General features: G+C 39.4%; 1 protein-coding gene across 4 annotated transcripts in view; it reads left to right on the top strand.

The window, feature by feature from the left end:
- CTNND2 (catenin delta 2) overlaps positions 1-14,525 on the top strand; it is a 1,186,471-nt gene that overhangs the window by 874,746 nt on the left and 297,200 nt on the right. For all 4 annotated transcript variants that reach the window (XM_073332332.2, XM_073332334.2, XM_073332335.2 and 1 more), the window contains one exon: positions 13,901-14,033. In XM_073332332.2, the coding sequence (XP_073188433.2) occupies positions 13,901-14,033 (133 nt within the window). The remainder of the gene's footprint in view (positions 1-13,900; positions 14,034-14,525) is intronic.

Consider the following 14,525-nt stretch of genomic DNA (forward strand, 5'->3'; position numbering starts at 1 on the left):
TGGCTGGGTGGCACCCACCAGCTTCTGATCTGCTGGCTCCAGGTAGGAGGCGACGGTTTTCAAACTATGCGGTGCATCTAGGGTGACCAGATAGCAAGTGTGAAAAATCAGGGCATGGAATGGGGGGTAACACATGTCTATATAAGAAAAAGCCCCAAATATCAGGACTGTCTCTATAAAATGAGGACATCTGGTCACCGTAGGCACACACCACGGCTTGAAAACCTCTATGTTAAATGGAAGGCAGAAATGAATGCGGGGGGAGGGAGCATGTGACTCCAGGTGCTCCCCCATGCTGCCCTATTTTTTTGCCCCCATAGCTTTGTTCCCTGCGTGACGGCCCTGCTTGTCCTTCCCTGGCTACGGCCCTAATGTTGGTATCTAAAGATAATGAGAAGTGTTTTCTCTTCCTATGGTATATACTTTGTGCTGTTCCACTCTTTGATAAACATATGGTTGTCTACAGGAGGCATCTCTACAACACTGCCCGTAGGGAATGTTGCTGGGACTGGAATAACTGTGGGTGTCAATGCTTGTCTATGCCAACTGCTTGATCAGATGTGAATGTTCTGCTCTAATAATGTAACTGAGAAATAGGAATTCAAATTCCCTAGAAATTTACTGTGACCAATGGATGTATATTATATGCAGCTATCACACCTGCTTCTCAAATTTTGGTGTAAAACTGGTATTTGAGACGTGTCCCTATTACACCAACTGGAGAGACATATGTTTTTTTTTTTAATTACTATATGATCTAGCACCTTTGCGATCAGTGCTCATATATTTGTAGCTGTTGGGTGATTGTGTTGTTTTTTCCCAAATAGGTATCTCTGCATAAAACTGTGAATAATGAATAACTGATAACCAATGGAACAGTAGACAGCAAAAAATACAGGTTATGTCTGCTGAACTGAGCTTTCAGTCTTTTGTTCATCTTACATATATTTTTTTAAAAGATTTTACCCTCCCCTCAAAAATACTGATCCATACTTAATATACCTATTTAAAATAGTGGTCACTATGCTGCTAGGGTCCAATCAGTAGGGAACAGGGTATCACAAAACTTGAATTCATCTACCCACAGAAAAACCTAATTCTCACACATAATATCAATTTATGTTTAAATGTGAAATGTAATTAGAGAGATTTAAACTTTGTCTCAAATCTGATCAATGTAGGAAGAATATAAATTCAAATCTTGAGGGCCTTCTTCATGCAAAACTCCCATTGTATTAAAGTTATTGAACCTCTGAACTCATGCATTATTTTGAAACTTAGTGTAGGCCCCACCAATAATACACAAACAATTCTTCCCACTGTACAATATGGCATGTAAATCAGCCCTTACGACCAACTGTATCAAGAATAATAAGGCATTCTAAAAATGCAGTGTTGAAACTCCTGGTCTTAATATATTTGGTCATCTACATTGAGAGACGTATTTTAGGGAGTGACAGTCAATCAGTTTAAGATTATCTTTTATTTCATTAAAAGTTATCTATTGATTTTTTTTCCAAATATTCTTATGGGTTAAATACTAAAGGTTCTTACTCTGACATTACTTGGACGAAGTGTAAGGATGCAGGGATTAGAATCTGCTTTGCAAAGCTTGGGATGCTGATGTTTCATCAGTGCCACTATGAAGCAATGCAGAGCTGCAGCCAGGGAGGACTGTAGAGAATAGGCACCTCAGGAAATACTGCACAAGGGAGCCAGAGTGACAGTACTCTGTGGACCCTCTGATTGGCCAACCACCCTATTTAACCCTGGAGGGTGCCCCTGGAAGTTGTTTGGATAACACCACAGACTTTGGGCCTGCTATGACTCCAGACCTTTCCTGATCCCCGGCCTCCAATCCCAGCCTGGCTCTGACCCTGATTGTTGTCTTCTGACTCAAGCTTGGTTCTGTCTGTGATCTCTGATCTCTGACCCTGGCCTGACTTTGACCCTGACTCTTGCTTACTTAACCCAGCTATTGCAATTCCTCTGACCCCTGCTCACTGACTACCATCCCTGATGTGTGGACTCCATAGAATCATAGAATATCAGGGTTGGAAGGGACCTCAGGAGGTCATCTAGTCCAACCCCCTGCTCAAAAGCAGGACCAATCCCCAATTAAATCATCCCAGCCAGGGCTTTGTCAAGCCTGACCTTAAAAACTTCTAAGGAAGGAGATTCCACCACCTCCCTAGGCAACGCATTCCAGTGTTTCACCACCCTCCTAGTGAAAAAGTTTTTCCTAATATCCAACCTAAACCTCCCCCACTGCAACTTGAGACCATTACTCCTTGTCCTGACCTCTTCTACCACTGAGAATAGTCTAGAACCATCCTCTCTGGAACCACCTCTCAGGTAGTTGAAAGCAGCTATCAAATCCCCCCTCATTCTTCTCTTCTGCAGACTAAACAATCCCAGTTCCCTCAGCCTCTCCTCATAAGTCATGTGTTCCAGACCCCTAATCATTTTTGTTGCCCTTCGCTGGTCTCTTTCCAATTTATCCACATCCTTCTTGTAGTGTGGGGCTCAAAACTGGACACAGTACTCCAGATGAGGCCTCACCAGTCCAGCTATGACTGCTAGGCCATACTGCCTACATCCTGGTCCCTTACAGAAGAATGGCCATAGTGGGTCAGACCAAAGGTCCATTTAGCCCAGTATACTGTCTTCCGACAGTGGGTAATGCCAGGTGCCCCAGAGGGAATGAACAGAACACGTAATCATCAAGTGATCCATTCCCTGTCGCCCATTCCCAGCTTCCTGCAAACAGAGGCTATGTACAACATCCCTGCCCATCCTGGCTAATAGCTGTTGATGGACCTATCCTCCATGAACATATCTGGTTCTTTTTTGAACCCTGTTATAGTCTTGACCTTCACAACATCCTCTGTCAAGGAGTTCCATGGGTTGACTGTGCGTTGTGTAAAAAAAATACTTCCTTTTGTTTGTTTTAAACCTGCTGCCTATTAATTTCATTTAGTTCTTGTGTTATGAGGAGTAACTAACACGTCCTAATTTACTTTCTCTTATTTTTTCCCTATACAAAATCCTGTAAAATAAGTAAAGTATTCATATTGAATTGGTCATTTACACCATCAGTCACCTTCACTTACATATTCCATAACATACATATAATTTTAGATGATAGAGTCAGATATGACAGGTTTCAGAGTAGCAGCCATGTTAGTCTGTATTCGCAAAAAGAAAAGGAGTACTTGTAGCACCTTAGAGACTAACAAATTTATTTCAGCATAAGCTTTCGTGAGCTACAGCTCACTTCATCATGTATCTGATTAAGTGAGCTGTAGCTCACGAAAGGTTATGCTCAAATAAATTTGTTAGTCTCTAGGGTCAAATACATTTGGATTAGAAGTCCCAACTGTCTGCATTTTCAGAATACAGTAGTTCATAATTCTTGCCAAAGTGGTTTCTGAAACCTGGTTTATACGCTAAATTGTACAGTGGATGGGATTGTTGTGTATTATTCACTGGAGCCTACAATACATTTATAATATTGTAGAACTCTTAGGTGTTGAACACCATTACATTGTGGGTATTAGTAACAGTCACTAGAACTGAAGCCATGCTACCTCATGTAATTGCAAAACAGAGCAGAGGAGACTGTAGAACCTTGTAAGTTAAAATGTGGTACATGCACATCCTTAATGTACCCACATGTAAAACATAGCACTGTGAATCTTACAGTATCGGTGAAAGCACTTGTTGTTTATAATTAATAATAAGTCCTAAGTTCAGTTTTTAAACTTTCTGTCCAATGTGATTAAGGTCACACAAATGAGATTCTGTTTAACAGGATTAATTAAATATTGTGGAACAGATTTCTAAAAGAGTTCAGCTCTCATTTGGGTACCTACATGAAATATCCTCAATGGTCACACTTTTAAAATTCTGATCCTTTGTATGTGAACATGGTGAAACCTATCTTAAGTGACAACTCCACCTCTATAAAGCCCCTGAGTAATCTGCCTCCCGCCAACAACAAATTCAAGTCAATACTAAAGAAAATATTTGTTATGTTCTTGGAGGAATGATTCTGAGACTCCACCTATCTGACAGCAAGAACTATACCGGCATGTTCAGTGACTAGGTGCGGAAAACTAGCCAAAGCCACCTTCTGTGCCTCAGAATTGTCAGGGGATATTCTTGTTCAAGGAAAAGTTGATAAGATGATAGCTGATAAAACAGGCATGTCAAAGTGTTTGCTTCCCACCCAGCAAAGTCCAAGAAGGAGTACAGGCCTTCATATAATGATATAATCTCCTTTTGTTCCTGTATACAGCAAAGATACCAGAGAAGGTTCCCCTCTTAATTCAGGGTTAAGACTGAGATTTGGACCACATAGGGAAGCCTCAAATCATGGAACATACCCGACCCCTCTTTCCAGTCAATCAGCATAACTACACTTGGGCCAGATATAGGAAGGATATCACACTTTTCAAACTTTTGGTTCCAAACTGACTTCAGAGTAGTTATGTTGAGGGAGAACAGTGCCACATGAATACTCTTTAGAGTGCCTTCTTCATTCTCTTTTCAGTCCCAAGAGAGAATGAGAAACATCAAGCCATTCTGATGGAGACCCTACACCTCAAGAGCTAGGGATAGTAGAGCCTGTCCCTCATGATGAAAGATGCTCAGAGCTCTGTTCCATGTTTTTCAAAGACAGGAACAGATCAGAACTACATCTCAGATATAAATAGACCGAACCCATTTATGATGACAAAATTCAGGATGGAAACTCTATCTTCCACTATCCCTGAGACATTTTAACATCTTTGAACTTACAAAAAGCTTATCTGCATATTCCGATTAGCCCCTGTCATTGGTAGTTTCTTCAGTTGGCCTACGGAGATCATCACTGTCAATACAAAATGTCACTCTTCAGCCTATCTTCTGCCCCCAGGATATTCATGAGGTATTAACAGTGGTGATAGCCCAGATGAGGAGTCTAGGAACTCACCTATACCTGTTCTTAGGTGAAACAGACATTGTCCACAAGCACCTCACAGTAAGTGACACAAAAGACACTCTCACATTTCATGTACATGGGTTTTTGATTGAAAGAGATTAGAGCTTCCTGACCTCCACCACTGTTGCCTTTCCTCAGAGAATCTGCTGAACTGTACCCAGTATTTGCAGGAAGAGTGGGGTAGCCAAAACATCTTGGATTTGGGGAAGGGATCCAGCCCTATTTGCTTTCTTTTTTAATGACATGCAGAATGTGGCACACAGCAGTAAAGCTTGGAGTTACTTGTGCAATTCAGAAAGAAGAGTAACCATAGCCTCACCTTTTACTCCTTTATATTCCTCTTTGAATGATCATGGGGTCTTAAGTAATATGGTATCCTCATATGAGGATTCTTGTTCAATGGGCTCCTTTTGATTTTGTATCCTCTGATCTTGAATTGTCCTTTCCATTTCATTCAGCAATATTGGTGTCAGAAACTATACCAGACTTCGCAGCAGCAGGAAAATATGTTTGGCTAATGTGGGCCAAAATCAAGAAACTACCAAAAATCTGAAGTGATTGCGCCACACACCCCAATACATCAATACAGCCAAATGAGCAAACACACAACCCACTGCAAACGTTGCATTCATTTCTGCCTGTATCCTGGTTGAAGCTAACCTCTAGCTCAGCCACCTCATACATTCCCTTTTTACTATGAGAAGGAATAATTTACATACAAGCTGTATACAGAATACAGCACTGAGGGTCAGGGAAATAAATATGTGGACCAGCACAGAACACAGAGACCACATTCCTTAATGCCTGTTTATGGCTCCTGTCAGAAGCAAACTGCAGTGACTTTACCATAATGTTTAAGATTAGGCCAGATTAGGGGTGGTCAGCTTCTGGGTCATTTTCCCACTTGTGATTTTATGGCATGTCTCTGTGTTCAGTGCAAGAAAATTTCACCCAAATTTGTCTTCCTATCTTTAAAAATATCATTTTTTATTATATCAGAAGTATGATTTGTCAGTTAATTACAGCATTCCTATCTTAAAAGAAAGTCTGTTCTGTTAAACACAGGTCATCTTGTATATATTGGTGCTCTTTTTATTTTATTTTCAGAAACCATGGCTCAAGTGAATTTTCCCACGCTCTAGTCTGTTGCCATACAAACGTTTGTCAGCAGAGCTGGATAGAACAATGGCAGTGATGAGCCAGTAGAATTTTTAAGTAAAGTCACTTTTGCCATGCTCATTCCCCTTTGTGCTAATTTTGCAGACATGTGGGTGATCACATTTTATTAGCACATGGATGATAGAACCTGAATCTTGAGTATTAACTTTGGAAGTAAATGTTTACTTCATCTGCCCAATTGGGAAATAGAAATAATGCCATGTGACTTATCAGCTGCAGTTATCCAGCCCAGATGAAATAATGAATATGAAATGCACACAGGAAACGGTTAGAAATCAAACATACAGTTTAAAAAGTACAAAAAATTGTCATAATTTCAAATAGCAAATTCCACAAGCTAAAAAAAGAGCCTAAATTCATCAAAGAATTTGTTATGAATTGTTCCGTCCATTCTAGTGATAACCTGGAAGAGTTGGGCCCCCTGTATTTTGGTAATAATAATACCGTAGTCTTTCCTCTGCTGAAGCTTCATATTTCAAGAAGTTGTTCTTCTCCAAAATTTGTGGACTGAAGACTTTGTAGGTTTCTGATATAATATAGCCTGCAGTACTGCCATTCTTTATTTAAACTAGGATTCTGTACAAAAGATTACTTTATAATTCCATTTACAATATTTTGCTTGGTGTCAATATAAAGTTCTCATGCAAAATAATCACAACCTGTTATTTTATTTTTAACTATATTTCTGAATACTTGGAATATGACATGTGCATACACTGTGTTATTTTACTCAAAATATTGGTGGTTTTAGTGTTAGATACATATAGTAAAGGTTAGATTTACATATTTTCCTATTCCCTTACAATTTTTCAAATGGTTCATGAGAAAACCAGGAGTTGCTGGTACTTGTCATGACTTATTCTGCAGAAAAAAATATTTTTTGTCTTTTCTATTAACTTTCCAGGACTGTCTTCAGTGGATAAATCTTAAATAGTGTTATGAGATTTTCCAGAATAAAATAATTTTAATAAAGAGCTGAAGCATTTTTTCTTCTTAATTTGAATGGCTTCAACCCTCTCACTGTTGTGTGAAGACACCTCTCTAACATTTTATGAAAGACGCTTTTTTACCTACTTGCAGTGTGTTCAATTCTTGCACAGAACTCGAAGGGAAAAGGCTGGATTTCTCTTGCAGAAATGGCCAGCATCTTCTAGTTTTGTTATATATTGCTACAGCAGATCTCAAATGTATATAGATCTCATCAGTATATAGTACAATATACTTTAGTCATTACTTTGGGATATTGTTGAAAAAAAATTTAAGCCGTTTTTAGGGAGGGGGAAAGGAAAGTTCCCATTAGCAAAAAACTTTGAGTATCAGCTATACAGTAGAACAACATATTGACCTAGGTCTCAGCTGCAGTCAAGGAGCAGTTGGCATAAATGAAGAAAAGAAGACGTGCTGAAGGTACCATGAGCTACCCGTGTTCTCACCTATGATCTTGGGCATCACCTGTGCTGCTGCAGTCTATGTAAAAACTGTGACTGAGAATTTTAAAGCCATTTAAGGAAGTCAAGTACCAACTCACATTGAAGTGTAATGAGAATTCACTCTCTAATTAATCCTTCTCTTGTCTGTTCACATTCACATGACTTTAATTTGCTATAGTAGGTAGGCTTGTATCATAATAATCAATGGTGTCGCCTGGCAGTAGTTTAAATAAAGAAAATGTGCATTTCCTAACTGATATGATTACAAAGATCAAAGTTTTCTTCAATTTTTAATGGCTTGTGTAATGATGTGAGGAATTTGATTGTACAACATAAGAATCTTGTTGATATTAAAACAAATCAGTGACCCATTTGAGATCACCTCAATTTTGCACTGGGACATCAAAATGTAGTAATGTTTTCCAGAGAATGACAACACTATAACAAGAAAAGGACTACTTGTGGCACCTTAGAGACTAACACATTTATTTGAGCATAAGCTTTCGAGAGCTACAGCTCACTTCATCGGATGCATGCAGTGGAAAATACAGTGGGGAGATTTTATATACACAGAGAACATGAAACAATGGGTGTTACCATACACACTGTAACGAGAGTGATCAGGTAAGATGAGCTATTGCCAGCAGGAGAGAAAAAAAACCTTTTGTAGTGATAATCAAGGTGGGTCATTGTCAACTACTGGAAAAAGCCTTTAATAACAGAGAGAGATAAGGTGGCATTATGTTGGGGAAACACCACCAACAGGATTCATAATACAACCCATGAGCAAAAACCCACCCCAAGCAAATTGGGCCGTGTGCTTTCCTTTTGGTTCTTGAGTCCAGCAACCCAAAGTCCCAAAAGTCCAACAACCCCAAAGTCTCTGTCCCTGGTCAGTGCAGTCCCAGAGTTCGAAAGTTTATCTGCAGAGTTTTACCTCCCAACCTGGGTGGAAATGGGGGGGTTAATGGGCACCTTACCTGGTCTGAAGCCAACTGCCCCACCTCTCCGTGGGGCTCCACTGTGCTCCACCAGCTGTCCCACGAATCGCTCTGCTCTGCCCCGCCAGCCGTCCTGCGAGCCGCTCCACAATATATCTTCAGCCCCCTCCCCCCACTACTTAACACAACACTCAGTGATTTCAACTCTCAGTAATTTTAGCTCTTCAGTGATTTCAGCTTGTAGAAGGGGAGCATCAGTGCTAGTGCACCATTGGCCCAAAGTGAATTCAACTCAGCAGCCTGCAAGTAGACTCCTAGTAGAATCAAAACTAGCTCTGATATTCCACAGTGGAGAGAGGAGAAGGTGCAATTAGCATATAAGGCCCTTACCAGAGGCCCATACCACCAGATATTAATACCTGTCCCCAACCTCTCTCTATGCACTGGGTTGTGGAACCCATGACCCTTGCCTAGCAAGTGCTGCTTAGTTGATGGTGAGTCCCTCCATCATAACAAAAGGCCAAGTACAGTTCCACTGTCCTTGATTCATATAATCAGGATAATAACAGTTTATTCTTCCTGCCCTAATAACAAAGAAACTGGGGCTCCTACAGGGGCAAAAGGAGATGAAAAGTGATTTTGGTTACATGCTCATGAAACATGCTCTTGTGTCAACTTTGAAATGTTATGTTGTATATTTGAAGGGCAGCATTGTTAACCCTTTCACTGCTGATCATTTAATAGACTCATAGATGTTAAGGTCAGAAGGGACCATCATGATCATCTGCACATAGTCTAATCTCCTGCACATTGCTAACCCTATGCAGGCCACAGAACATCACCCACCCACTCCTGAAATAGACCCCCCTAGCCTCCGACTGAGTTACTGAAGTCCTCAAATCATGGGTTAAAAACTTCAAGTTACAGAAAATCACTGTTTACACTAGTTTAAATCTGCAAGTGGCCTGGGCCCCATGCTGCAGAAGAAGGTGAAACCTCTCCAGGGTCTCAGCCAATCTGACCTGGGCAAAAATTCCTTCCCAACCCCAAATACGATGATCAGTAGACCCTGAGCGTGTGGGCTGCTGCTGTGCTATCTCACAAACCCAAACTGCTTCCAACAACTTTTCAGCTGCCTGAAGTCCCAGTTGTCCCTTGAAGAACTGCCAAAACTTCCAGCTTTCCCCTGATAGTTCTATAATACACTTATGCATTTTCAATACAAACACTGCAACACATTGAACATTAAAAATTTAGAGGCAGCAAAAAATAAATTGAATTTAATAAAAAATTAAATCAGCGGTTATATTGTAGTGATTGTACTATTCATGTTCATATTTAATTCAATAAAAAACCATCAGTTTTGAACCCTTTCTCAAGCTGCCACAGAATCTCCACTTTGCTGGTTTGGAGAACTGCAGAATTTAAATCAGACTTGCTATGGAGTTGTTATGCTGTCTGGAGTGTCTCAAAATTCTGAGTGCCAATCTCAGGTCAGACTTTCAGAAAATAGGGCAGACATCCCACACTGGTGGTATATTCTATAATTAGATTTCACCAAGCTTGTGTTCCCGACAACCGGAACTTTTGTGATAAAAAATTATATAAACCAAAAATCATACTACATCAGGTTACTCCGAATCCCAAGGGAGCAGTCACTTACCCCAGATCAATTGGTACTCGGGATCTTACACCAGAAACAACACTGGTAGCCAATTCTCTAGTAAACTATCTAAAGATTTATTAGCTAAGAAAAATAAATGAGACATCAAAGGAGGTAAAATACATTAACAGGTCAATCAAAGTTTGTAAATCCAAATGATAGCAGAGATGTAATAATCTGCCAGTCTACAAAAGTATTTCAGGGTTACACAGAATAATTCTGGGGATATCTGCCTTCTTGTTTAGTTATTCCAGCCTGTTAGAATCCAAACAGTCCAGAAATGCTGGTTCATTCCATGAATCCATATGTATAGCTTTTTCCACACAGAAAGCAATCTGATAAGTGTCTTTACTCCTCCATGAACCCTTGCTTTGAAACTAGCATTTCTTGTTACAGCCATTAAGTCATTCATTAGCATTTCCTAGGTTCCATTCATGTTTGATGAGTTTAGTCACAGGGGTATACACAATGTAAAAGGAAAAGTAAGAGCAAACAACAATCCTTCTTTAGTTTCCATGAAGCTTTAACCCCTAAGATCTTACATTAACACACCTTGGATCAGGGATTATTTAATTACAGGGTATACATAACATAGAAGTAATGTAATAGCAAACTACAGGAGATAGACAAAAACAACACAATCAACAGCTCCTTTGATCGCTATTATCATACGAGTGACTTAGTCTGAACCAAGAAAAGGAGTACTTGTGGCACCTTAGAGACTAACCAATTTATTTGAGCATAAGCTTTCATGAGCTACAGCTCACTTCATCGGATGCATTCAGTGGAAAATGCAGTGAGGATGTTTTATACACACAGACAATGAAAAAATGAGTGTTTATCACTTCAAAAGGTTTTTCTCTCCCATTACCCATTACCAGCAGGACAGTGGAGTGGGAGGGGGTATTGTTTCATGGTCTCTGTGTGTATATAATGTCTACTGCAGTTTCCACGGTATGCATCTGATGAAGTGAGCTGTAGCTCACGAAAGCTCATGCTCAAATAAATTGGTTAGTCTCTAAGGTGCCACAAGTACTCCTTTTCTTTTCACTTTAGATAAGCTATTACCAGCAGGAGAGTGGGGTGGGGGGAGAGAAAAACCTTTTGAAGTGATAAACACCCATTTTTTCATTGTCTGTGTGTATAAAACATCCTCACTGCATTTTCCACTGAATGCATCCGATGAAGTGAGCTGTAGCTCACGAAAGCTTATGGTCAAATAAATTGGTTAGTCTCTAAGGTGCCACAAGTACTCCTTTTCTTTTTGCAAAGACAGACTAACACGGCTGTTACTCTGAAAACTTAGTTTGAACCCACACTAACACTGCTTTGATATTCACATACAAGTGACAGAGTAGCAGCCCTGTTAGTCTGTATCCATAAAAAGAAAAGGAGTACTTGTGGCACCTTAGAGACTAACTAATTTATTAGAGCATAAGCTTTTGTGAGCTACAGTTCACTTCATCGGATGCATACAGTGGAAATATAGCTCCCCGCTATATTTTCCACTGTGTGCATCCAATGACGTGAGCTGTCGCTCACGAAAGCTTATGCTCAAATAAATTTGTTAGTCTCTAAGGTGCCACAAATACTCCTTTTCTTTTTACATACAAGTGAATTGTCCTAAGACTCTAGCATTCCCTGTCACTCGGCCTGTCAGTGTCATAGGAGCACACAAGGTCTTGGATAGGCTTCAGAGTGGTAGACGTGTTAGTCTGTATCAGCAAAAACAACAAGGAGTACTTGTGGCACCTTAGAGACTAACAAATTTATTTGGGCATAAACTTTCTTGGGCTAACACCCACTTCATCAGATATTTCCACTCCATGCATCTGATGAAGTGGGTTTTAGCCCACTAAAGCTTATCCCCAAATAAATGTGTTAGTCTCTAAGGTCTTGGATAGTTCCTCACAGTCTAAATCCACCCTGGAACAGCCACCATATCATTTGTTGTTGTGTCCTTATGTTTTCTCTGTAATAAACAGTTCATGTAAAATTTATCACTTACATCAAACACAGCTTATTTAGTCTGAACTGATAAAGCACAGAATTCTGAATATATTTATTTTGTGTCATATATTTATCATCCTGGATCTTTGTAAGGATGCGACGTACAATGATACTTCTCGGGCTGACTGACAGAAAATGGTATGTACAATGGAATAGTAGAGAGATAAAAGAAAAGACAAATAGGTGATGCTAGAATTTCAACAAAGACTACTTGTTCTTGCAGGATCAATCTTGTTTTGCAGCATGCATTGTTATTACTTCAGTTCATTTTGGGGAACTTGTACTGTAAGTGTGAGCTGTCTGATTTTGCTAAAGACAGACTGCAGGTATACTGAAAGTTTTACTCAAACTGAGCGAATTCACCCAACATGGTATGGTAGGTCTCAGTTCAGCAGAGTCACTATGATTTAGGAAGAAGGAAGTGAATGGTATGTGTCTCTGAATCCTTTATACAAGGTAGAACTGGGCACTGGTCCTCGTAGGTCAGGGCAGATGGACTGTTTGGCAGCAAACCAAGTGAGGAGCAGTGGTTCCAGATAATGGGTGTCCAGTAATCCCAAGCCTCAGTGGCTGGAGTGGCTACAACAAAGGGCTTATGCAACTTCTCTACACGCTGTGTCCTGATCAGAGGGCAGATATGGTTTTCCTCAACCTTTGCACCATTCCCTCACACTAAGCCCATTTTACTCAGGCTCTGTGCCAGTATTGTGTGAATTTCAGCTTGAAAGCCATGTTCTACTGTCAGATTTCACATGCACAAATCCTGCTAAAGTCAGTGGAAAATGTGGGTGTTTATATGAGGGAAAAAATCAGCCCTAAGAATTAAAGGCATGTGAGATTTCTTCATTTCATTCGGAGATGCTGCACATACATCTGACTCCTGAGACACAAAATCAGGGCAGTTTTCCTGGGCACTATTCCCTTGAGTACAGAGACAAAGTTGTACCTGATTTGAAGTATTCCTTTAGAGCCCAGTTCTGCAAGATGCTGAACATGTGCTGAGATGATCTGAAATCCTCAAATCCCATCTTCATTTGGCTCTAAGGATGCTCAGCACCTCACAGGATCAAGACTGTACATTTGAGAGACATTTGCAGAGTTAGTTTCAATTAGGCATATATTTGCAAAGATGTAAAAGATATCAGCTGTGTGATTTTGGTGCATTAGTTTTGCTTTTTAATTTACATTGTACCTGGATACAGTGAACAAAAGACACAGTACATGGTTGTTTTCTGTATTAGATATCAATTTTGTCACATAACGATTATAGTAATTAAATGAATCTTTTCTGCAGTCAGTAATATTTAAGCCTAACATTTCCAATTTTAATTAAGTACGCATGTGTGCACATGTGTGTATAATTAGTTTTCTTTCTTCATTTCATCTTTATGAGAGTTTCCTGTAGTGCATTGGATTTAAAATTTAGAAGGGCCTTTGATGAGAGAATAAATAATTCAGATTAAACCTACAATTCTATAAAGTTGTGTTAGAATGGTAGAAGTAAAAAGGGGGGAAGTTCTATGTTCATATTCTTTCTGGCATTGAAAATAACAAAAAAAAACCCCAAAAAAACAGGGTTTTATCTATACATTTCTAACTGTATTGGTGGGTGAATCATTGCCACATTTAATACATGTATTCACTGTTGTCAGGTTCTTTGCTGAGGATACTCTTGTTTCTTTGTGTACAGAGAGTTTGGATGGAGAGATCCAGAACTTCCTGAAGTTATACAGATGTTACAGCATCAGTTCCCTTCAGTACAGTCCAACGCTGCAGCCTACTTGCAGCATCTCTGTTTTGGAGACAATAAAATAAAAGCAGAGGTAAGACACTTTGAGATTTTCTTTTAAAATGGCTTTGTCTACTAATTACCACCAGAAATTTTGTATAATTTGAAAAAGAACGTCAAGAGAAATCATGTATATATGCATATAACCTGTATATTCAAGCTTTTAAATAATCACTACCATTACAGAAGGTGAGTTACATAAAATTTTATTGAATCAGCCCCTTGGATGATTCATTTGTTTGGATTTGATTATTTTAAATTGAATGTGAGGTATTCAAATGTTGTGGCAGCCTAGGTGTCCAATAAGCAAGTAATGGCATGATCTGGCTTCCATAGAAGTCATAGGAATTTTGCTTTTGATTTAAATAGAAACAAGATTGGGACCTAAATAAAAGAAAAAGCTGAAATACATAAATAAATGTGTAACGTGTGCTACATTCCAAATAGAAACAAGAACACAAAACATGGGGCAATAAAAAGGGTTCTGAGCCCAAACTCTGTTTTCATTTATACTAGTGTAAATCAG

This window comes from Lepidochelys kempii, chromosome 2, assembly GCF_965140285.1.
Source record: "Lepidochelys kempii isolate rLepKem1 chromosome 2, rLepKem1.hap1, whole genome shotgun sequence".
In the NCBI taxonomy this organism is placed as follows: Eukaryota; Metazoa; Chordata; order Testudines; family Cheloniidae; genus Lepidochelys; species Lepidochelys kempii.